We start from the raw sequence: 24,639 nt of genomic DNA, 5'->3' as shown, positions 1-24,639 counted from the left end.
ATCCACAGGTATGAAAAGGATGGTTTGCGGCCAGCGCTCAGGCTTTGCATGCAGGGTTGATGTACTCCCGGGTGATGACGTCTTGATGAGTCTCCTTTTTGCCTTTCGGCTCCTCACCGATACAAAGCTGTCGTCCGATGATTCGTCGCCGGTGACTGAGTAAATCTCAGTGTCTTCGCTGGTGCTAGACCAAGTACCTCGCTTCCTTGAGGAGCGTGTCAAAATAGACCTCTGGCCCGGCGGGATTGCAGGATCCGCATCCATGGCCACGAGAGCAGGAGCCTCAGTGGAGTCTTCACTGCTGGTGGACAGGTTGCCCCTTGTCAATGAAGAGCTCGCCGTGGTAGACTTCTGGCCACACAGGACTGCGGGAGGCTCCGCGTCCATAGCCGCAAGGCTGGACGCATAAAGCGTCCCAGAGTTCAAAATGTTTGCAGTACTATTGGTAAAGTAGTGGGGCTTGGAGACATTGCTTTCTGAATCGCCCTCGTAGATTGCAGCATACATGAAAATTGCTCTGGGGCTACATCAGCGTTCTTTTACCGGGAATGGCGCGTGAACGCACCTTGCCTGTCCTTATAGTACGACGACGGCCAATCGTAATACGTCGGCAACGACAAGACATGCCGCTAAATTCGAAATTATCTTCCAGCTTGCAGGACATACAAGTCCATTCTTGTTGAAACCATCCAGCGAGCACTAATGAAACGCGTCCAGCGCGGAAATTGTGGAACTGCGACTCGCATAGGAATGAGTCTTGAACGCGGCTGGTGCGGTGGTCTTTCTCGCAAAGGCTATGGAAGTTCGCATGTGGCATGCGGTAGTTTTGCTAAATCTAAACTCTAACCTAAAATCCACCAAGGAGATAACTTATTAAAATTCGTTTTGATCGTTCGCGAAATTCAGTTTAGGAACCCATGCTGTACACTATCTTTCCTGGGCCTCTCGTATAACAACCATATGCGCTAGTGGTTCAAAAACACTAGGGTAGATTCGTCGCAACCTACGTAATTCACCGTTTGACATCCGCAAATTAGCCTGCCTGACTTTCGTCCGTCCGCAGCCAGAGTTCGCATCCCCGATGTGGTCTCCTCATCACGAGTACTTAATCTGCATGTTAGAGGCCATCCAAAACCAAGATAGTCGATTAATTTCCCGAAATTACAATAGGCAATCAAGCATAACATGAATCAAACTTGACCTTTCACTTCATCCACCAAGTAGTCTTCGTGACGTGGCATTGCTGCCCTTGCTCCATAAGTATGTTCATCAAATGAAGTCATCGTCTCGGCTGCTGGAACGTGCAAGTTGAATATCACGACGACTGAGTAATCATTTAAGTTTAACTCGCATCTACAGAAACAGGGATGAATTATTTTCTCGGCTTTGCCACGAGCCGTCCGCTTGTGGAATTTCCTCCCTGATAGCACTTTCACACAAACCGGCGGAGATAAATTTAGGAAACCCCCGAACTTGCAGTTTTTGTCCTAGAAATGTGTCATTTTGTATACCATGCTCTCTATATGTATACTTCACGCTGAATTTTTGTTTCTCATTCATGCTTTAAACCATGGGTTCTCAAAGTGGGTTCCGCGGAACCCTGGGGTTCCGCAGGCCCCTGCTCGGGGTTCCGTGAACTACTGATAAATTTTCCGTGGTCCCGCGCTCACCAAGCGTCTAAAACGGCGAAAACGAGGTGCGCTCGATCCACAGAACCTCCATTACTCATGCCCGAGTGTCAAAAAGCACTCACAGCGCGTAACGGCAACGCGCGAACTGCGCAATAAATTCGCAAGCAGCTTGTAGCCACCCAACCTCCGAAAACGGGCAGCGCGCCTAAGCTTTCGCACTTAAATCTCGGAGGCCGTAATTTAACAACATGCGTATTTCTCCCATTCGTAGATAGCGGAGGTGCCGATTGCGTGCGCACTTATGAATACGTTGGAGGAATAAAAAAAAATGAAGAAAAAAAAATGCGCGGAGCATCGCAAATACGCGCCGCAGAAGAGCAAGAACGGCGCTAGCATCCAACCGAAACGAAGAGGCGCAGTCCGCATCGCCATGGTCCTCAGTGGCGACCGTGCGCGGCACATGATTGACAGCTACGCCGAAGCGCTTCGTGCCGAATTGTGCCCTTAAAGACTTTATTCTTGCGTTTATTGCCGCGCGTAACACCGCGTTGGCGGCATGCCGCGCGCCTTCATAAGCGCGTAGTTGCCATCCATGATCGCGTTGATAACCACCGCAGTTTCGTCCGCAGCGGCTGCGGGAAACAGTAGCTTCGTTTTCACTCGGTGCGCGCGTCGGCTGCGTGCCACACAACTGCGTAGTCGCCAGCCATGGTAGCGTCGATAGCGACTGCGGTTTCATGCGCAGGTCTTGCAACGAACGGTAGTTTCGTTTTGACTTGGTGGGTGCGTCGGCCGCCTGCCTTCTGAACCGCAAGGTCGCCGTCCATGATCGCGTCGATAGCGGCCGCGGTTTCGTCCGCAGCGGTTGCGGCAAGCAGTAGTTTTGCTTTGACTCACTGCAAAGCTGTCGAAGATTAAGAGCACCGGCTACATCGCGATGGACGGACAATTTGTTGGCGAGCAGATGACTGGCGAAAAAATAATCGGGATGTACGCGCACGAGGCCTTCGCCGCTGCTAGCGCTAATCAGTCATGAGATGACTAGAATTTTAGCTTCCGCACTGGTCTTGTGCTAAATAAATCTAAACAGGATTGGCTGATTCATTGAGTAAATAAAAGCGTGTTGACGTAGGTAAGCATTTGTTTATTGTTTCTTGATACCCTCGATAATTCGACATTTCGTTAATTACGACATTTTAATTCGGTTAATTCGGGGGGGGGGGTCGGAGTTCCTTGACACTTCATGGAGCTTAGCAGGGTTGCCTGGAACTTACAGTGTAGTTTAAAGTACACTTTTTACGCGATGTTTCATTATGCGCACGAACAATGTGCGGGGTAAAATTTGTCCGGTATTTTGTATGCTACCCCGAACTGTTATTTCTGGTTATCTCCTGTATTGTTAGTATTGTTTTTTTCTTTCATTTTTGAAACTACACATTTTCTTCCACGATGTTTGATATGTGCGCGAACAAAGTGTGTAGTAAAATTTAGCCGATGTTTTTTACGCTACCGCATCTTCATTTGTAACCCTGTTTTGTAAGGATGATGTCTGCTCGTTGTTGCGATTCTTGGTATTTACGTGTACAACTGTCTTGCAGGGATCCCCCTTTACTCAATGCTCCTCATGGGGTCTGTAAGGTATTTCTAAATTATAAATAACGAACGCCTCCTAGATGGCAGGCCTGCGCACCATGCTTTATGACGTCACGCTACTTGGAAACGAAATTTCCATTACCAAGCCCAGCGTGACGAAAGCGGTTGCGTCAAAATCACCGCGGCTAACTGGGGAGCGTAGCCATTCGATTATATGGCACTCGTCATGACGTTACAGATCGAAGTGAACCGGTCTTGTGCTATCGAGGAGGCATTGGTATACCTTCATCTACGCTTAGAGACTGTGGCGGGTAGGTAGTACACTGTTAAATGTGTACCAACATTTACGATGACATACTGGTCGCAATAATAAGAATGCGTGTATAACCAGGGAGCAATTTCATTGTGGCCAAACAAATGGTAACAGGTTCCCTTTCACTGTTCTCTTTATTTTATTAGACACCGTGTGAAGGGGACTTAAGGGGTGGGAACAGAAGGAATGGAAAAAGGCTTTGTCGACAATGCTATTTACAAAATAGACGTCATTTCGGCTAGGAACGGGCGTTCTCAACAATGTGGTATGGATAGCTGCTTCAGTCTGGTTGCTGTACAAGAAAAAAAAAAGATGTCCCGAAGGAGAAATGTGTGCACGTGAGCGAGTAGCATTTAGTAGATGAGTGGTGCGCAGCGACTTGCGTAAGGGTCGTAGTATGTAAGGCGCGCGGTGCAGTGAAGTGGTGAAACTTGTGATAAGCTTGCGATACGCCGCCAATAAAATGGGGTGTCAAAACAGGATTATGCTTTTATAGAGGATACGCTGCGATCATCTGAGAGTGATGAGTGAATGAACCTTATGCAGCGGTTCTGTAGTGATTCTAGTGCGTTTGAAAAATGTCTAGTTCCGCATAACACAGGAGTAAAATGGTTGTTGACAGATCAATAAAGGAAATATCTAAGCCGCTTAATTTGATGCGACCGTAATGGAGTAGCAAAAGAAAATTTTACGTGCCGAAACCGGCCCACACGCGGAATTTTACGATTTTCGGATTTGCTTTGGATGGTCACCGTTGCTTCTGTGCTTCAGGCGTGTAGCTAAGCGTGAAACTAAGCGTACGCAATATCCCTGTGCCGGTCCAGGTACTGGTGGCAGCGGCGGCGTATGTTGACCGGGGCTACTGGCAGAAGACTGAAGAGATCGGCTTGATGGACAGGATTCGCGAGCGTGCCCTCGTGGCCGGCGCCGATGTTCCGCCAGATTCCAGCAGCCGACGCGACGGGTACGTCTGGATGCTGATGACGTGTAGGCCACGTACAAACGTTGACTGTATGACAGGATCAGGAAATAAACTAGAAAAGCTACAAACACACTCCGGATCCTAGAGTCAATGACTGCTATGAGGAGCTCCGATGCCACGCACCATTTCGCATGATCCGTCACTTCCATCGACACCACCTGCTGAATCTTTGTAGGTGGAGTTCTACAGATTGGTCTTAGCCTGAACGCCACTGTGCGCTTCTCAATAACTGGTCACTTAGTGATCCTGCGAGCGAGAGAATTTAACCTCCAAGAGGCTGTTCGGATAATCGTCACTTCGTTAAATGTGTAGTTCTCCAGCGCGTCAGATGCATTTGTCATGCAAACTCTTTCAGAGACATACACCTCCACAACGCCACAAGCAGCAAGCGATTGCGACTGGCCTTCATCTTCGTTCGGGGGTTTCGGCTTCAAGGAAAGCGTACGTTGTGCCTATAAATCAGAGCCCTTATTCGCAAAAACGTGCTATGCTAGAAGTTTTCGTAATAGGAAACTCCAGTCAATCGTAAGGCTGCACATAATTTATTAACAAAGGCTATCGGCCCATGGGAAAGTGCAGTTTGGAAGAGGGGCCGAGCTGCCAAAGTTTTTTTGTTTTACTGCGATCAATTATACGGACACTCCAGGCGCATTTCTGACGTCGCCGTCATCGTCGCTTTCGTCGTCGCCGTGAGGCTCCGTATAAAGTTGACGGGCGATAAAGTCGTCGCTGCGCGTGGTAGGCTTTATGTACGAGTGAACGCGTGCGACGGTGAGCCGGTAATCGCGGCTCGCGTACGCAAGGGCTGGAAACGGGAAGGAAGCGCCCAGTATTCCAGTAGCGCACGACGCTCCGGAGCGAGGGTAGGGAGGTTGAGGGGCCTCGCTTGACTGCGGGTGCGCGCACCTGCCGGGCTGGAAACCTCTGGGGGAAGGGCGGGCAGGTGGAGGGCCGCGCTTTACTGCGGCCGCGCGGTCCCGCCGGGCTGGAAGGCTCTGGGGGGAGGGTAGGGAGGGGGGAGGCCGCGTACTACGCCGCGCGCTTCTGCCCGGGCGGCTGTGTCTTGAAAGGCAACTGCGGCGGGGGTAGAGTCCGCCCTTCCTGTGTTTTCGCGGCTAAGATCGCGTTGATGCGAGCACTGACATGAAGCTCAATGCGCTTGCTGCTGCTGCGGCGCTAACTCCAGCGTTTTGACAGTTTCCGCGCTCATCGAGTGAGATGCGTTCATGTTTGCTTGTGCACGTGTGACGCCGTGCTTGTTAATTTAGTTAGTTTGCCTATGCTTACAATTTCGTACGGCTGGTAAAACTACTATCCTTACTATGTATAGCTCTCAACTAATTTGCTTTCACAATCGATGCTTCGTTTTTCAGCCAAAACTACGACTCTTTTCAGTTGTCTTGGACGTTGGCCGGCCGGCTTAACTAATGAGATGTCCAGCGTCAGGATTGTCAGGATTGGCCAGAATTTGCTGTTACGAACAATTCTAGCGTAATAGCTTTTCGTGAATACGGGCCGAGAAGCTGAATTCGGACCCACGTACGGTGGTATAGGTTCGGTGCATGCGCATCCTATAGGTTGGAGGCCAAGGAATTGGCTCATACTGCATATTATTCATACTGCATATCATACTGCATAGTATTCGTAAAAAAAGAAGAAAAAAAACATTTTACAGTTTGTTTCATATTTCGTATTTCATTTCTGAGAATTTCATATTTCTGAGGCTCCGTTTAATGTTACCCGTTAAATCTATTTTGTTAGATAAAAGTGTAAGCTTTCAAGGAAACATTTTTTTTCCTGGAAACAATTCTGCGTTCAGGAAATACTGAGAGAGCGCTCGTATAACAGCTTTAGGGCTCTTGATTTGAATCAAACTAATGGTCTGGTGGCAAATTCACAACGTTATTCTTCCTGAAGTGCTTTGTGCTGATATGTCTAAGATCAGAATGGACAGTCATTCGCCCTTAAGAAGAAATTCAATTTAAGAACTGTTTTGGTAACACAGGCTCAGAATTTTAATTTGCGTTAAAACAAAAACAACGAACAGTTTCCTGCTCAATGCCATGAGCAATGGTCAGCCTTCATTGGTGTGAATGTACTCTAATCACTAAGCGTCTATGCTTGGACAAGTGCCGCAGAAGTTTGAACATATCTTTAGGGGTGTGCGAACAGTGATGTTTGAATACGAATCCAATAGTACGAGCCAGAAGCGAATGGAATCGAATATCGGATACTTTTCGCGTTATCACAACTAACATAAAACGATATTCACATCGCAGTTTTCTTTCATTGCATAGTACGTTATGAAGCGTTGTTTGTTAAAAGCACAAATGGAGCATTAGAAACAAACAAGAAGTTTATTCGCATGTACAGGGCTCTTCAAAGAGTTCAAATCATCGCTGTGCAGCTTGTAAAGTATGGCTACCTAAGTGGAATAGCCTGTTCCACTACGCGAGTTCTCATGTTTTATGGCTACACTATGCCCACAGGGGTGAAAATTTACCGCACTGTTGCTCCAATTTTATGTTTATTTGGCCGCAGTTGAAGTGTTGAAATAATCGTAAATTATTCGAGATTTTCGCATTTACGCATAGTGACTATTCGATTCGGAAACCGAATCCAATAGAACACAATTCGATTCGTTATTCGAAACTTTGGAATAGTCACAAACCCCTATAACATTTTGGACTGTTTTGCTTAGTTGGTTTCTGCGAACCTATGGAAGCTATGATACTCATGGCAGGAAGGTCATAAACTAGGACGGAGCACAGAAATAGAGACATTCAGGCTAGTTCATTTGATACTTTAGTGTGACAATATCGCTTAGGAAGTGCGGTCATGAAAGAATGACAAGGACGGTGCGTATTACGTCACGCAGCCAGCCTTGGCATGCCAACTCACCGCGAAGCCATTACTTTCGCTTTTTGCCGACGAAGTGTCGGCCCAACGCGTCACCTATCAGTGTCAACATATTGTCCCGAAATGTTTGGTTCCTGGCAGTTTTTATTCGATGCGCACTTGTTGAGCTGCTCTGCCCTGGCTCTGCTAGTTCTGTCTGCAGAGCGAGAACATTAAAACCTACCGGGACCTCCGACGTGGCGATGACGTGTTGAGCCGATTCATTCGGCGTCAATCGTGTTGCGCCAATGCTCCCTCTTAGTTATTTCATTCCTTCATGTTAAAACCTACACCGTTCTTTGTAGCCGCACTATAAGCGCATGTCGTCCTACTTCTGTCAGGATGGTGGCCTTTTGTTCTGAGAACACACCTTACATAAATGGGAATCATTGGCTTGTCACCTATCTTTCGAAAGTTTCACCGAGAATGTGTGATGACAATCGGCAGTACGAAGATCAAAGATTTTCTCACTATATTTCCTAGAAGAAAATTTCGTGCCACCGTCGATGGGAGTTTTCTTACGAGCGCTGAGCCGTCACGGGAATGATGGCATATAGGTGTGCGAGGCTTGCGTTGGCTGGTGTTGTACGAGGCTTGGTCTAAAACGTGCATATAGCTACACAGATAGTGCATTTTCAAAATAAAACCTTTATAAAGGTTTTCATTCACCCATATTATATCTTTCAATGAGGTTTACCCACATACAATGGAGAATCAAGCGAAGAAAAGCAAGAACAGATCTGTTCCAAAGCGAGCGCGAATCTTGTAGGCTGTCCTCCAACTTTAGCAGCCTGCTGATACTTTTTACGTTTCATAAAACTGTACATTGAATCACAGGTCGAAACACGTTTTTGTGCAATAATAACGCTCAAAGAGTTCTTTACGGGCTGTTTTAGTAGGAAATAAATAATGTGACAGACGGAACGGTGCTATCCAGGCGCGTCTTCAAAGTGTCCTGGCTCTCCGAGAACGATGCGAATCAGAAGTCACCATATACCAGCATTCCCATCCATACAACAGCGCAAGAGCGCCAGATTTCCCTCTAGGTAAGATAGTGAGAAACTCTATGATGAAAATGTTGCTAGCACCGTGCCACTGAGTTGTCGTTTGTGTACTATAACAGATAATGAGATCGGGAACGGACAAATCAAATTGCACACAATGAGGACGCTTTTAGCAGATGCAAAACAAGTGCGAGTTTCTTTAGGTTTTTACTTCATCTGAGAACTGGTTCGTTTTATTTAGGGTACGGAAGACAGAAAATGCTTTCGTTCTTTGATCTCTGCTCTATGTCATTGCCTCGTCTCTGATGGTCTTTATTTCTCCTACCGGCCCACAGCACACAAACAGAGATCCGCACGCCCATTCTATCGCTGGGATAAAGGTTTACACCATGCTAGCTAGCAGCACATGTGATCAACGTAGGCTAACAGCTGAGTTTTTGCGGATAAAAGTCCATCTATAGAACGTAGATCCCTGATCGTGGTAGTACTGCTTACAGTGATAACAGCTGCCGCGGAGACAAAGATGTGGGCGTCAGGCAAGCGCGGCATGCAAATATTTTAAATATTTTCTTCGCTTTCATCTTCATTATCTTCATCTTCTTACTTTCAGTTTTAGATTTCGAGTTCAAGCGTCGGTAACGGGGCGACGTCTGGAAAAGGCCGATGCATCTTTAGGAAAAAAGCATGGTTCTGTATCTTGTGGCATAAATGACGAACTAAAAAATATTCCAGTGATTTGCGCTCGCAGGGAGAACGGTGCTAGAGGCAGTGTGACATCGGCCGTGCCCTGTGACCTCTTCAACCGAACCGAGTGGAGCTGCTGGCTGTTGTGGCCACTGAACCGAACCTCGCGTCTGCAGCTGAGGCTCAGCGTGGCCGACGACGCACTGGACCGACGACGGCTGCGAGTCACGTGGCGGCGAAAGCACAAGATACGTGGCCAGAACCTGTTCGCTGTTGAAGAGATCACTGAAGGCTCCAGTTGGTCACCTGACTTTCTTTCGCATCGTTGTAGTAATGACAGGCACAAAATTATTATGTAGCATTGGAGCGCGCGGCTTGCCTGATGGGCCGTGCGCACCACTCTTGACTTTTATTGCGATAGGAATTATATGGGCACTCCAAGCGACTTTCTGCCCTCGGCGTCACCGTCGTAGGCGCCGTGAGGTTCCATATAAAGTCCAAGGCCGATAAAATGGTGGCCACGCGCCGTACGCTGTATGTGCGAGTGAAAGCGCAAGGGACGGGCGCTTTTAGGGAGATCGAACGCACGGTGGAGAGCAAACGCGATGTTTTCCGTCGTGCGAAAGGCCGTGGGGGGATGGGAAGGAGGGGGGGGGGCGACGTTGTGCTGCGGCACCAAATGCGTATTGTCACGAAGTAGTGACGCTGAAGAAAACAGTCGTAAACCTGTACAACGAAACTCGTTGTTTATTGGGCGAACCTGTGCCCACAAAAGCAAGGTACACTCAAAGCACCACGATAACGGCGAACACAGTCGGCGATCGTCGAAAATCTGATTAGCGGCGAAACGCGTCCGCTTTTATACCTGAGTCATCGAAGGTTCCAGATTAATCTCTGACGCCCGCGTGTCTTCCAGAAAGTTCTAGACAATTCGCGTCGGTCATACAATCAGATAACATAAGCGTCAGTGAAGACAGGCAACGGAAAGAAGCATCGATAACGTTCTAGAAACTTCCGATACAGGCGCGTCCTGCGCCGAGCGATAACGTTTAACGTTTGTGAGCCGGTGAAGAGCGGTCACCGGTAAAAGATAAACAAGTACACGTGGCAGTATCTTGCGACCAGGCGCAAGGGGAACTGGAATCTCGCACGCGAAAGGAGGAAAGCGGGAAGGCAGCAGGGAAGTAGGGGGTGCGACTTCTGCTCTGTGAGCAACTGCGCACTTGTACTTTACCCGGCTGTGGCCGGGTAAAGTACAAGTGCTTACACTACCTACAAGTACAAGTTACTTACACCACGTTCAGCCAAAGTGAGCAGAACTCCTATCTCAGCGAACGACTGTGTTCTGTTTAATCGCTGCCATAGACATGTACGGATATCTTATTGCCCACGGCATAATATTTATAAACATATCGCTGGTTCATTTTTGTCAAGGTGTCGTGCTTAACACCAACGTTTCTGATAAACCTGAGCATAACGTCACAAAAACTGTTCTACCACCACCACAACATTTTCTGTGAACTTCTGAGTTATCGCAGTTACCTGTAAAGAATTGCAAGTTTGTCAAATGAAAAATTGTTGCTCATCTAAAAACAGCCGGTATCGGGAAACTAATCACGTGGATTTCACAGAAAGCATCTCGCAGTTTATCTTCAGAAATAGAGCCGACTTATAAGTAAAAGCTTTAGACAGAAGCGGTTCATGGAGGAAGAAACACGCTCATCGAAAATTCATCATAGTCTGGAATACTGCAACTTCTTAATGTTACAGTACTGGGTTGCGCAATACAGAAAGTCAGTATTGTAAACCACGTTCAATGGGTTCAGTGGTACGATGAGGGCAAGATAAGTATGTGATCGAGTGAGGAGGCGTCCGTGTGACAGACGCAGGCTGGCTTCGAAGTACTTCGCTGCTGATGCGCGATCCCCTCTCTCTCGAACTGAGTCCCGTGGCAGACCGTGACCGCTTCCTGAACAAGATACAGGCACTGGTGTACGTGCGGCGCGGTGGCACCGACTACGACCCCAACTCCTCGGGGCTCGGAGAGGTGCTGTACGGCCAGCTCACCTACGTCATTGACTCACCGCCCACCGGTAAGCTGGTGAAACCGTCGCCGGCGCTCATTTGTGATATATGTTATGAGGTGAATGGACACCGGGACACGCGCAGCATAACCGCCGATCTCCTCCAAATCAACCGGCGTCACCTAAGTTTATGAACAAGGAGCACATGTGGGACACATTCAGCACAAGGCGAATATATGAAAAAGGACGATAAAATATGTGCAATATGACTTGCAAAGTCACACGGAATAAGTATGAGGAACATTAGAAGTAGGCGATTACACTTTACCAAAGTCAATATGAAAATTATGATGTGCATATTAAATTTTTGTTGCCTGTAATAACAATCTTTTTGAAATGACGTGTCATGTCTGAATATATATATATATATATATATATATATATATACACTGGCGCTGGTGGACAAGCGTAGTAGTGGTTCCACATAATCAGAAGCAGTTCGCATACTAAAATTATATAGGTATATAAGCTGGGCGCAGCTGCAACAGAGCAGGGATTACTGTAGCCACAGAGTATGTATATATATGCTTATGGGCGATAAGTTCTTCCTGCAGTCTACATAATCACGCCACTGATGATGAGGTGTGTTCGATGCTGTTTGCACGTTCTTTGGCCGCGCAGTGGTGAAACCGGTTGACGGATCCCAGGACACGGCTCTTGCACTGGAGGACCACGTGTCGCTCCCGCCCGATGGCGCCATGATCGAATGGAAGGTGCGAAGTACACTTTGACAGGAAGCTCCAGAATAGTCTTTTATATTCACAAAGACTGAGAGGAAGTACTCTACAGCTTCAGTGTTAGGAGTGTGTGCCCTGTTATTTTTGTTAAATTTTTTTTTTCGAAACACCCGTGAATGGATAGATGCTGTTACCGCAGTACAGGAAGCTGCGAGTGCTCTTGCGCTGTGAAATTATTCTCTTCTAAGAAACCATCTTTACTGTGAGGGAATACAGGGTGTGAACGACAGTTGAAAGTTGTTTCCCTATTTCTTTTTTTATGACATGGCTTTCTATCAGAATGTGGAAGACTGTAAGCCTTTTGCTACAGGTGGCTCACACTGGGGCTTCATTGTCTCAAACGATTGCAATATGGCCGTGCCCGTACCATAGCTTGTCCATCCGTCTGTCCGTCCGTCCATATTTCTGTAGAATGCGAAGTGCTGCGAATGGCTAAATTTGGTTTATAATATTCGGCTGCGCTTATTAAAGGGAGTAGTGCATGCTGACGGAGCGTTTAGTCAGCGCTTGTCATTACGGTGTCAACTGCAGCGCAGACTTTCCCGCGTTCACTTCTCGGCGCTGCCGTCGAATGTGCGGCTGCTGGCTGGTGGTCGTCTAGCCCTGGTGTCGTTGGCCGGAGCTGCGCCAGGCCGCCAGGCCAGCGCTGCGTCACCGCTCAGCCTGTCCTGCGCCGTTTTCGCCAGGGACGGCCGCTTCTACGGCATGCGCCATTTTCTGGTGGCCTCTTCCGGTGAACAGCAAGGTGCGTTGTCACTGTAGCATATGACCTCATGCTTCATTGTTGATGATACAACGTAGCATCTGTGCAAAATGTAGATTCATGACACTTCTTTTAAATCTCCATTTATCCATGAGCAGAAAAAGAAGTTTGCACGTTGAAAGCAACCACGAATTAATCGGGACAAAAATGAACGCATATCAAGCACTCAGTGACACTCGATCTTGAATATTCATTTTGCTATATGACTTTTAATTTTTATTATGTTATTCTGATGAAGATATGACCGGAGCTAAAACGAAATTCAGTAGGCTGTAGCGGAGACGTAGACGCAGTCATTACTGTGAAATGTTTGGTGCGTGCTGTTGATTGATTTGATTTATTAATGGATGTTTAATGGGGCCAGGGTCAATTCCACAGCACAAGGGGCTGCGCAATGATAGGAGCCGGGATTGAGAAATTGCCCGGGGCATAGCTTATTCAGGAGTGACGGAGTAGTGATGGTGAGTGTCTGCAGTTGGCTGCATAGGATTTTCAATCCCCTCCAGTGGGGACGAGTGAGAGGGAGTAAAGTGACTTGTAGTGTTGGCAGATGTCGTGTTATATAATGCGTCTGCCACGCGAGGCGCCGCATCAGCCTCTCCTTGAGTTGTCTGTGTCCGGTTCATGAAATCTCGGGCACAGGCAAAGCTCTCAGTGCGGCAGAGTTGCACACCCCAGTGTCGTAATCCAAGCGTGACCGTACAAGGCTTTTTTCAATACAAGTTTGTTAGGCTCTTTCCGTCATTGCCCTATGTTGTGTGCGATAAAATGTTTACTATGCCCATCGTTTTCAACCATTTAGCCGTGACGTACTTGATGTGGGTGATAAAGGATATTTTTGAGTCCCGTATGACGCCTAAGATGAATATTTTTGATAATTTCGTACATGTTTTTCCTAGCTCGTGGTGCAGAGCTGTTGCATGCGTTAAAAACGGCTCAGCTCAGGCATAATGGATGGACAATTGTATGATTAATTTTCTATGATTCATTTAAGGTTGCTTGACTTATGTTCTTCTATTTCTTTGTATTTATGGAATGATTCGGAATCACGCATAAAGCTGGACAAACGTTCGCAGTGTTCCTCAAGTGCAGCTGCGTGGTTTCCTAGGCTGTTCGCTTCTTAGTGTACAAGGGGTAACGGATGACTCCCCCTTTAGCCTTTTGAGGCCATTGCACAATTTAGCTTTCTGGATACAGAAATTGATGCTTGAGAGAAACCTCTCGCAGCTTTCTCTCATAGCCTGCCGCCTCGTCCGCCTTCCTTGCAACTTCATATTGACGCGTCAATTCAGTGCATTTACGTGTGTTGTTTGGTTCCCTTTCGCTTGCACTTTATTTTGCGCGAGACGAAGGAGAGACGAAGACAACGAAGAAGACGTGCTGCTCGATCGGAGCTGTCCTGCTGTGTTGCCGGCTGTTGCTTGTCCTGTTATTACGGTGACAAATTGGTGGAGGTGCTGGGTATCTGTCCTATGCACTAATTTGACCTCCCGACGATTCGAGTCCCTACCATCATTCCCACGATTCCGGAGGAAAACTAGGCACTTCGCCAAAGCCGCCGCTTGCAAGGACTACCTCCGGAATACGGCCTATTGAGCCAAGTTAAGATGTCCACCACAGGGGAAGTGCAAGTCAGACTCAAGAGAGCGACACAGTCCAATTCACTTCTAGTCCGAGTGTCGTCTACGCAGCCCGCGTTCCGAATTCATTTCATGGCGACGTGTTCGACGACGTGGAGGATTGGCTTGAACACTTTGACCGAGTCGCTGCAGTCAATGAATGGGATGACTCTAAGAAACTGCATTACGTGTACTTTGCCCTGGAAGACTACGCTCGCACGTGGTTTGAGAATGATGAGGGCTCCATCACTAGCTGGCAAGAATTCCGATGACAGCTTCGCGAGACGTATACAGCCGCCCCGAAAGGAAAGAAAAGGCTGAACAGGCTCTGCAGAGTCGGTTTCAGAAGCCAAATGAAAGCGTGGCCATGTCTTTCGAGGACATGCCACGCTTGTTCCGACGCGCTGATCCAGGTATGGCCGAGACAAAGAAAGTTCGTCTCTTAATGCGAGGGGTGAAAGAACAACTTTTCGCGTGACTCATGCGTAACCGTCCAGCTACCGTCGCTGAGTTCATAAGTGAAGCAACGACAATGGAACGAGCGCTACAGCAACGTTCCCATCAGTTCGCGACCGCCAAAACACCGTCGGCGCAGTGTCATGTTTCACCTGCGGCCATGATTTAGCAGCACGTCTTCTTCGTTATCTTCGTCTCTTGCTTCGGCTCGCGCATAATAAAGTGCAAGCGAACGGGAACCGCACAACACACGTAAATGCATTGAATTGACGTGTCATTATCCCCCCCCCCCCCCCCCCCTGTCTTTATTCCTGTAAAAACGACTCCGCCTGAACTGACGAAGACATTTTCCTCTGCGCCGTCACAGCGTCCGACTTGGCTCAGCAACAGCGTGATGACCTGGAGCTTCGCCCGCTCATCGACTACCTTGAGGGCCAACTTCCGCAGCCACCACGGGCATTCCTCTGCATAATTTCGTCGTTTTTTCTCCGGAACAACGTCTTGTACAAGCAAAGCTTTGACTCCAGCTCTCAAACTGATCTTCTGGTGGTGCTATCTGCGATCATAGGTCGGCGCACTCATTCATGAGTGCACTCACTCACACTCACTCGCACTCATTTAAAAGGCGTGAGTGCGAGTGAGTGCCACTGAGTGTGAGTGCAGGTGAGTGCGAGTGCGAGTGAGTGCCAGTGAGTGTGAGTACAGGTGAGTGCGAGTGCGAGTGAGTACCAGTGAGTGTAAATGCAGGTGAGTGCGAGTGCGAGTGAGTGCCTGTGAGTGTGAGTGGAGATGAGTGCGAGTGCGAGTGAGTGTCTGTGAGTGTGAGTGGAGGTGAGTGCGAGTGCGAGTGAGCGCCAGTGAGTGTGAGTGGAAGTGAGTGCGAGTGCGAGTGAGTGCTGTGAGTGTGAGTGGAGGTGAGTGTGAGCGTGAGTGAGTGCGGGGCCTGGAAACAATTATGGTGAGTGAGTGTGAGTGAGTGCTATCCCACACTGCCGACCTATGTCTGCGATGCGAGAAGAGATCGTGCATACTTGTCACGACGAACCATCTTCTGGCCATTTGGGTTTCACGTGCACTCTCGCACGTATTCGCTACAAGTACTACTGGCCTAAACTGTCCCGTATCGTCAAGCACTAGGTGAAGACTTGCCGAGACTGCCAGCGGCGCAAGACACCACCCATAAAACCAGCTGGCTTGTTACAACCTGTCGAACTACCTCGGGCACCCTTTCAACAAGTTGGAATGGAGTTACTTGGACCATTTCCTAAATCTTCGGCTGGCAACCGATGGATAATAGTTGCGACAGACTATCTCACTCGTTACTGTGAAACAAGACTACTTCAACGAGCTACTGCTAACGACGTCGCGAACTTCTTCATTCATGCTATGGTCCTCCGCCATGGTGCACCAGCAGTGGTTATTACCGACAGAGGGACTGCTTTCACAGCCCAACTCCTGCAAGAAGTGATGACCCAATGACGCCTCAATGACGTCAACTACAAGGTTGTTCCAGAGAGCAACACGCGAAGCTCCCTCCCTACACCACAACCGGACATCGTCCACGTGGCTAGGATGAAGCCATACTACGCACGCTGATCGCCTACCGTCCATACTTCGAAAGCATCGAGCCGATGCTTTTGAAGGGGGGGAGGGGGAATATGACACCTCAATTCAGTGCATTTACGTTTGTTGTGCGGTTCCCGTTCGCTTGCACTTTATTTTGCGCTAGACGAAGGAGAGACGAAGACAACGAAGAAGACGTGCTGCTCGATCGGAGCTGTTCTGCTGTGTTGCCGGCTGTTGATTGTCCCTTTAAACAATATGTTCAAATTCCATGCGACTTTTCTCCAATGGATATTGACACAGTATGCCCCAAGCTTCATTTTGTTTTTTAGCACATATCTGCAGTCTTCAGTCCACCAGGGAACACTTCTCTTCATGATGGGCTATTTGTTTGTGGAATCACCTTTCCTTCAGCGTCAGTATTAAAAGCCGTGGTATATGCTATGGCGTCATCAAAGTTAAAATCGCGTATAAAACATCGTGGTGAGTAAGTAGATGCTTTAAAGCGTTTCCGATCAGCTGAGGCAAGTTTCCAGCAAGGGACATGTACAGGAGGGTCATTTTGTGTTAGGAAGTTTAGAGTTACTGGGACGTGGCCACTACCAAGCTGTGTTTTTAGTACACTCCATCATAAGCCGGCAAATGCCGTCATTTTTTGTTTTCCTCCCTCATCCTCACGCCTAAAGTACCGCCGTCACCTTAGCCTCACGTTGAAAAATTTGACCACCCTCTTTCACCCTCGTACTCACCTACAAATATATTATCCGCCCTCCCTAACCCTCACCCTGAAAGGGCTACCATGCTTCTCTTACGTTCCATTTTCCACAATTTCAAATAAACCATTTGCTTGATCCGCGAGCTTAGGTTACAACACTGATTGTCTAGTGCCATTCCTATTGTCAAAGCCTGCTACATTGCTTTGCTTTCAGGCGCTCGACCATAGGTCGGCAAAGTAAACGGAGCTCACTCAGACCACGGCCGCTGGATACAAAAAAAATTTTTTTTTATCCATTGGCCGTGCTCAGATTCTCTCAAAAATTGTATTTTTAACAGCGAAGCTGTTTAAGCCAGGCGTAAATTGTAGTTCGTGATGGGTATTACGAAACTACCAAGAACGAAAGGAAACTTTCTTGCCGAGGCGGGATTCGAAACGTGTATCCCCGGTCCCAAAGCGAGCGTCCTAACGCTTACAGAACATTCATTTATGCGAACCATATGATTGCGTTCGAGCGTCGTCGTCTTCGTCCACAGCTGGCGCGTTCATTCGCTCGTGCTCTGCGAGGTGAACAGGTTTTGCGCGCTATGAGAGAGAGAGAGAGAGACGCATTCCCGGAGCGGGTCTCCTGGAACGCGGTGTCAGCATTGGAATGCGGTGTCGCTGTTGCAAGCTGTGCTATGCAACGCGCTGTGACGGCCGTAAGTTCGAGACGCACGAAAAGAAATTATCATCATCATCATGAGTAATCAGATGAAAAGTTCGCGCGCACTTCCGGAAAATGCTGGCTACTATCGCCCAGCTTGGCTCTTTCAAGCGTTGCGCGGCCGTGTGCAAGGTTAAGTGTTTTTTTTTTCTTATACTTCACTCGAACTCAGACTCACCGAAATTCTTCTAAGCCAGAATCACTTACTGACTCATTAGAACTAGACTCAGCCAGGCTCACTCGGATTCCAGCTCACCTGATGTATACTCAGCTGGGCTTACTCGGACTGAGACTCACGAAAGCACTACTTAGCCGCGCTCACCCGGACTCAGACTTACCATAACTATAAACAGCGGGGCTCACTTGGACTCACGAAACTGCAACGCAACCTCACTCACTCGGACTCAGACTAACGAAAAGTTTACTAAAACGCGCACACTCGCACTCCGACTTACCAAAATGCAACTAAGCTGCATGGTTGTCGCGTTAATGCGCAAGCGCCTTGTAACAATATTAAGAAACTTCGTGCTTGTTTTCGTGGTTGTAAATTCGCCGACTGTGATGTAAAATTTATGGAAATACAAAAAGAAATACAAAAAGATGACGGCGAGGAAGGCCCTCGTGAGGGTGCCCACGTCTGCATTCCATTCTAACTGAGGAAAAAGCATGGAAGATCCAAGCGTTAAATATATTGAGGAATATGTAATATGTGTTATAGTAGAGGGAGTAGGCTCTCTCCTAATAAATAGGCGTCGCCACATGCCGCAAGAAAAGTTTGTGTCTGTAGACTGCTTGAGCCAGTTCGGGAGTGTTATAAGCATTAATGTTTTCATTCTATAAAACTATATATAGAAGGGATCCATGGTTGTCCTTATGGTAAGCAATAAGTTTCCTCTGCCTCGTGCAACCGCACTTCTCAACTCGTCATCTCTGCTTACACTTCAATTTTATAAACGCTTTGTCCCACTAGACCAGCGCGCCAGCCTGCGTAGAGCTAGTGTTATCATTATTGAATGCTAAAAAATTCCCGCATCACGATTTGTCACTTCAGTTCAAGCCCTGGCGAGCATGCGAACATCCACGTCGACTACAGAGGGAGACACGGTGATCCACCTGTCGGTCAAGCTGGATTCGCAGCCCGCTCCCGGCGGCGGCGACTCGGGCGATGAGTACACCGTGGTGCAGACCAACGTCAGCGTCAGCAACGGGCAAGCGGCGCCGGTCGTGCTCGATGACCGGGTGGGAGGGAGCGACCAGGCACCGGCGGCTGTTCAACCTCCGCGCATGGGGTACGAGCCGGTAGCAAACCCAACGTCGACGCCGCCCGGCTTCACAAACAACGTCTGCTTCCGACTAATCCGTGGCGAGAATGGCGTTCCCATTGTCGCGCCTTGCGAATCTGCGGCGTCAGCTACCAGCCCGCCCAAAACGTCGACGGCAGAGACACGCCGCCGGGAACCGCACGTGAGTCGCTCAGTCACCCTGCGGCTCGGGTACAGAGACCGTCGTTTAGGTGAATGCCGTAAGCAGTGACAGGTGCGCTTCTACGCTGGTCATGATAACAGAGTTTTAGCTTGTCATTAAACGTACACGTTAAAGAACCCCATGTAGTCCAAATTTTCCGGAGTCCCCCACTACAGCGTGCCTCATAATCAGATCGTGGTATTGGCACGTAAAACCCCATTGTTTGAGAAATTTAACTTATTAGCGTTTGATCAATACCGGCTTACCGGAGAGGTGTACGGCTGAAGCAACGCTGGTAGCAACATCGAGTGACGCAGAGTTTAACCAAAGAGCACACAAAGCTAATAGAGCATTTGCTTACTGTAATATACTTATCGACCGGCTAAAGCGTTGGGAGCGCCATAATCGTTAACGTGCAGTCATTTATGATATTCCTCCGGCGGCGATAACACTGGCGCGATCAAACAATATTTAAATGCTTTAAAGTTCTACACGTCATTGCCTTAAATTGCCAAATGCCTTAAATTCTACACGTCGATTGTTTGCGACTGCGGACGACGTAGTGCTACAAGCAGACAATGCAGGACGTTAAATAGTCGTGAAGGCGTGAGGCAATGAAGCGACATATCTATGCCTTACGTTTCGCACACAGCAATCCGGACTTATTATCGTTAATTAAGAGACGACTAATAGCGCAGCAGCAATTCAGCAGCAAGGCATACCTGTAGACTAATAATATAAATACCAAGGTGCACGCATTAATGAAAGGAAGACCTGGTTAGACATCCATCAATATAACCTGTCGATGAAAGGGAGACTAAATGCAGCTATAATGAAAAACAGAGCACATTAGGGTAGAATACATACGAAGTCGTGTGATGAATTTGGCAATGAGTAATGGTGTCAGCGCTCACCTTCACGAAGGCCATTATGAGCATTACATCAGAGACCTTGTCGGGGTTAGAAGATAACCAAAGCTCGATGACCCGACGGGCACTGGGGAGCCTTTCTAAAACCACAAACGAGGCAGTGTAGAGTGGCATGAATAGGTGGCATCGATAGGTTCCTATATGGACACTCCAAGCGCCTTTCTGCCGTCGCCGGCGTCGTCGCCAGTTATGTTCCGTATAACGTCCAAGGGGGATAACACCGTCGGCGCGCGCCGTATGCTGTATTTGCGAGTGAAAGCGAGCAAGGGGAGCCGGCGATCGCGGCTCAGCCTGGCGCGCGCAAGAGAGCGACGCTGACCCGAAACGCACCGTATTCCGTCGTGCGAAAGGCCGGGGGGGGGGGGGGGGGGGGGGGGTGGTGGGGGGGGCGGGCGGTGCGGCGTTGGTCTCTGACAGCAAAAGCTGACCCGTAAAATAGCGAGGGATTCTGGGATTCGCCGTCTGCTGACTGTTTTCGGTTCCAGTCAGCGCAGCCGCCGCCACCGCTTCACCGTTGAAGTCCATTGACGCGCTTGCAGTCCGTTCTTCTTTCTGGGGTTTTACCTGCCAAAACCAGTTCTGATTATAAGGCACGCCGTAGTGGAGGGCTCCGGAATAAATTTGACCGCCTGCAGTTCTTTAACATGCACTACAATGCAAGCGCATGGACGTTTTCGCATTTCGCCTGCATCGAAATGCGGCCGGACGCGGCCGGGATTCGATCCCGCGAGCTCGTGCTCAGCAGCGCAACGGCTTAGCTGGCTGAGCCACTTGCGGTTGCAGTCCGGCTTTGTCCCACTCGAAGATTACGCGGTTGCAGGTGCCTAGCAAAACGATCGTCGGCTGTTCAGGCGTTGCCTTTTCAAATTCAAGCGTTAAAGGTGAATGCATGTAACTACTGCCTTGCAGCAACCCTTGCTGAGTCAGCTGTACACAAGCATCAGAGGAATGGCTGCCACTTCCAAAACTGTCACAAGGCAGAGACCATCCGTGAACAAAAGGGAAATGAACGTACAGTGCCACTTATCAGGCGGCGATTAGCTGTGTAAGGGCCGACACGGAATGATTCCCCAAGCTATTTCTTTTTCTAACATTGACTCAGGCAACCAGAACGATTTCAGTACTCGCATGCACATATAGAGGTATTATGAAACGAGGTTTTACGGTGCGAAATACATACATAATACACGTAACCAACTAGCCCACCTTAGCTCCTTCAGCACAGATACAGATAATGTGCAGCCGTAATATGACGGCGATACGGCCATTGTTGACAAAAAAAAAAAAAAGCGAGAACGTCTAACTACGTACCGCTTCAAATGAAGTGGTACGTAGGTGCGGCTGTTGACTTCTGCGTCAACTGTGTACTTTGCACAGCCGTGCGCGGCCGCGCGCGCCTTATGTTGAAAGCAATCTACTGGCGGCTCTTACCTTTTTGCGTGCGGTGTTCTCGTGGCTCAGTTTGCGTTGGAGCGATACACAGCACGAGGTCACTTCGCTCACTGCTGGTGTCGCACTTCCTGACGCTAACGTTTTGACAGCCAGTGTCCGCGGCCATCGAGTGTGACGTGTTCATGTTTGCCTGTGCGGGCTGACACCATGCTTGTTCATTTAATTAGCAAGAGAATGTTTCCAAGTTTATACGGCCGATCAAACTAATATCCTTACGTCGTATAACCGTCTACAAATGTGCTATCGCAATCGATGCTTCTCCTTTCGGGCGAAACTGCTGCTCTTTTTGTTTAAAACAAGGGCACAGATTGGAGGCGTCGCAACACTCACGCTAACACAGCAGTGGACAACAATGGGATATTTCGTCTTGGGCGCTAAATCCAAATTGGTCGGGCAAGGGATGTCTGAAGCTGGGACCAAACTTTAGGGAGCGGAATTTGTGACGAAAACTAGTCGCATTGCAGCAACTTTGGCTCCAGCCAGATATCCGTTGTTAGACCGCTGTTGATCCTTTCGCTACTGTCTCCACTTGTGCCTCTACCATATGAGCTAATGAGTAAGTTAGTAGATCGCAGGATGAAGTTCATTCAATGGGCAACTCGAAAAGGTGAAACTCTGCAACAGATACTTTCGTAGACCTGTTGCTGCCAAGCGGATGCCAATTGTTCTCTTCCATCTGTTCTACAAGAGAAGTAGGTACATGCAGTATACCGCCGATTCACACCTTTGTTTGTAGTTTGCGTGGTTAGAACAAACGGATGTGTTAAATGAAACTGCTATAGTTGCGTCAGCGACCACACCTACACTCAGCGCTTCACGATCGCAGATAAATAACTCAGAACTGACACTGCTGCCCTCAGAAAGGATGTTTGAAGGATTAACTTATGTGAACAACCGTTACTGTTTATCCGCGTCCGACTCCAGCATATTTTAGGTTGCCTGTATGATGCCGCCCTTCCGCCAGGCCTCATTTTTTCTGTCTTGCTTCAGTCAGCGCTATCCCATGCCTGCTCATTTTCTATTCTTATCATGCCAACCATTCTCTCGCCGTCTTTGACTGCATTACCCCATCCCACTTGGCAACCATTTTGTTACTTATTATGCTACCGCGTATCATAGCCAACCTAAGCGAACCCTTAATCTAGACTACTTTCTAAATCTCAACCGTTATGACTAAGCGACGTTAAATGTCTGCCGGCTTTTTTTCTTGTTGTGTGGCTGTGTACATAACTCGCCGTGGCAGTAAACCAATGTTAGGCAATAGAAACCTACCCCAGCTATAGGGTACTTGTGCCGGAGGATTTCTTGTTTCCTCCGACCACTCTGGTCTCCGCTATAACACTTTGGAAGCCCAACGTTATCCATCCACCGCAGCACCTGTGTTTACGCAACGTTCCTCTTTTTATTCGCATGGTTTCCCATAGAACCACTTATTAAACAAATGTGTGCAGTTCTTCTGCTGGAAGAAGCTGCATATGTGTGTTGTGGAACTTATTCTGCATAAATAACTGTTCGTAACCTATGTGCTGGTTAGTCAATGTCCCGGCACCTCTAAGCACTGTCGCTCTTCTGGCCTTTATCTCTAGAGACAGCCGCATCAAGTGGCGAGCGTCTACTTCAGACGCGGTGGCACATAAATTTGGACACTTCACAAGGTATCTAAGTGTTGGTACCAGCCCAAGTATTTGATTGTCTGCGGATAACTCTGGGCAGAGCAGAGACGCAAACCTAACCAGTTGCACATTTGCAGCACCAGAGCCACAAATTCGGTTAAGAATTAGGTCTTGTGCCCTTTTTTGTTTTTGCAATTCTCAGTGCCAACATTCAATTTCGTAGGTAGTGTTGCATAGCAGTTCCAGTGAGGAACTATCCAAGCTTATTGTTTAATTTGGCAAAATAGAACATATCGTTTTAAATTCATATTTTACTAATCATCCTTGGGCAATTCATGTCATTTTGGCTTGATTATTGTTTAACATGTAGATGTGATTTGATCGCTTGCTAATCATGGTTACTAACGCCCAAGGAGCACAACCTCAAGGCTATACAGGTGTAGCAGCATCGTGCGGACAATGCCGCATCAGGATGTATTTCGAAAAGCACGCAGGCGCTCAACCTGCGTGTTGTTACGACCAAGAAAGGAAACAACTAAACGAAGAGAAAACCCGTTTAGGTAAAAGAAAAATTGCGGCCTCAGACAAATCGGTTTGTTGTTCAGGTATTCTGTGGAAATCGCGCCAACGACAAACTATTTTGTTTTTCAGAAGTAGCTTGACGGTTGCGCTTTTACCCACAGCCACGCTGGCGTCACCACCGCCCACGTGGCGGCAACTACCCGAGCCACCGTTCGCGTGGTACCGACCAACACGGCAAGCGGTCTCCTGCTCCTAGTGAAGAAGAGCTGCTGCGCGCCGACGTCGATGGCCTGCAGCCGTGCCGGGCTGACGAAGAATGCAGTCGGCACGCGTCCTGCATCGTGCCGCTGGGAACGTCCAAGGGACGCTGCGTCTGCGACCGCGGATACCTGGGAAACGGTCTGTTTTGCTGGGAGGGCTTCTATCTGCGATAGCCTCGGCGATAACTTGCAACTTTTCATGGGAAAGTGAATAAATAGACGACTGACAAAATCCGATTGTGCGCATGGCAATGTGTGAGTTGCCTAACTGGGTTTGCTTGACTTTATCTGCTTTCTTCCTTTTCTGAGGAATGTGGTGGGTGGGCGTAGGGAGGAGGTATGACGTGATATGCAGAGTAGGAAGCTTCACGCGCTTACTCGGAAATAAAAGACTATTGTGAACCCTGATTTCTGAGAACAGAAGAATATTTACAGGCTTTGCGTTTTCTTATTTACTCCAGCAAGCGAGAAAAAAAAGGAGGATACTGCACCAAGAAGATGTCGCGCTGTTTCTATGCTGCTTCTGGGGCACTACGTTCTGGCATATAGTGCCTGGCGGAGATTATAGCGCTGTTCAGAGGCGGAAATTGGCGAAAGAAGTAGGAACATTTATTACAGCCGCAACTTCCTGATCGAGAGAGCAAATCCGTC

At 48.3% G+C, this 24,639-nt stretch overlaps 1 protein-coding gene across 1 annotated transcript; it reads left to right on the top strand.

Moving 5' to 3' along the window:
* The first annotated feature begins 262 nt into the window (after positions 1 to 262).
* On the top strand, positions 263 to 24,248 carry LOC119459146 (uncharacterized). The gene is made up of 8 exons (XM_049671608.1): positions 263 to 343; positions 4,362 to 4,501; positions 9,170 to 9,402; positions 11,061 to 11,198; positions 11,811 to 11,902; positions 12,458 to 12,671; positions 18,800 to 19,212; positions 23,890 to 24,248. The coding sequence occupies exons 1-8, from the start codon at positions 263 to 265 to the stop codon at positions 24,160 to 24,162; spliced, it is 1,584 nt and encodes a 527-aa protein (XP_049527565.1). The 3' UTR covers positions 24,163 to 24,248.
* The last annotated feature ends 391 nt before the right edge of the window (positions 24,249 to 24,639 follow it).

Source organism: Dermacentor silvarum, chromosome 7 (genome assembly GCF_013339745.2).
Source record: "Dermacentor silvarum isolate Dsil-2018 chromosome 7, BIME_Dsil_1.4, whole genome shotgun sequence".
Taxonomy (NCBI): domain Eukaryota; kingdom Metazoa; phylum Arthropoda; class Arachnida; order Ixodida; family Ixodidae; genus Dermacentor; species Dermacentor silvarum.
This window is presented reverse-complemented; position numbering and strand designations above follow the sequence as displayed.

What these genes read in the sequence shown, in the direction of transcription:
- LOC119459146 (XM_049671608.1), top strand. Translation starts at nt 263, where the DNA reads ATGGCCACGAGAGCAGGAGCCTCAGTGGAGTCTTCACTGCTGGTGGAC. An exon ending in TCAATGAAGAGCTCGCCGTG is followed by an intron (nt 344 to 4,361) that starts GTAGACTTCTGG and finishes GTGCCGGTCCAG; the next exon opens with GTACTGGTGGCAGCGGCGGC. An exon ending in CTCTTCCGGTGAACAGCAAG is followed by an intron (nt 12,672 to 18,799) that starts GTGCGTTGTCAC and finishes TTGTCACTTCAG; the next exon opens with TTCAAGCCCTGGCGAGCATG.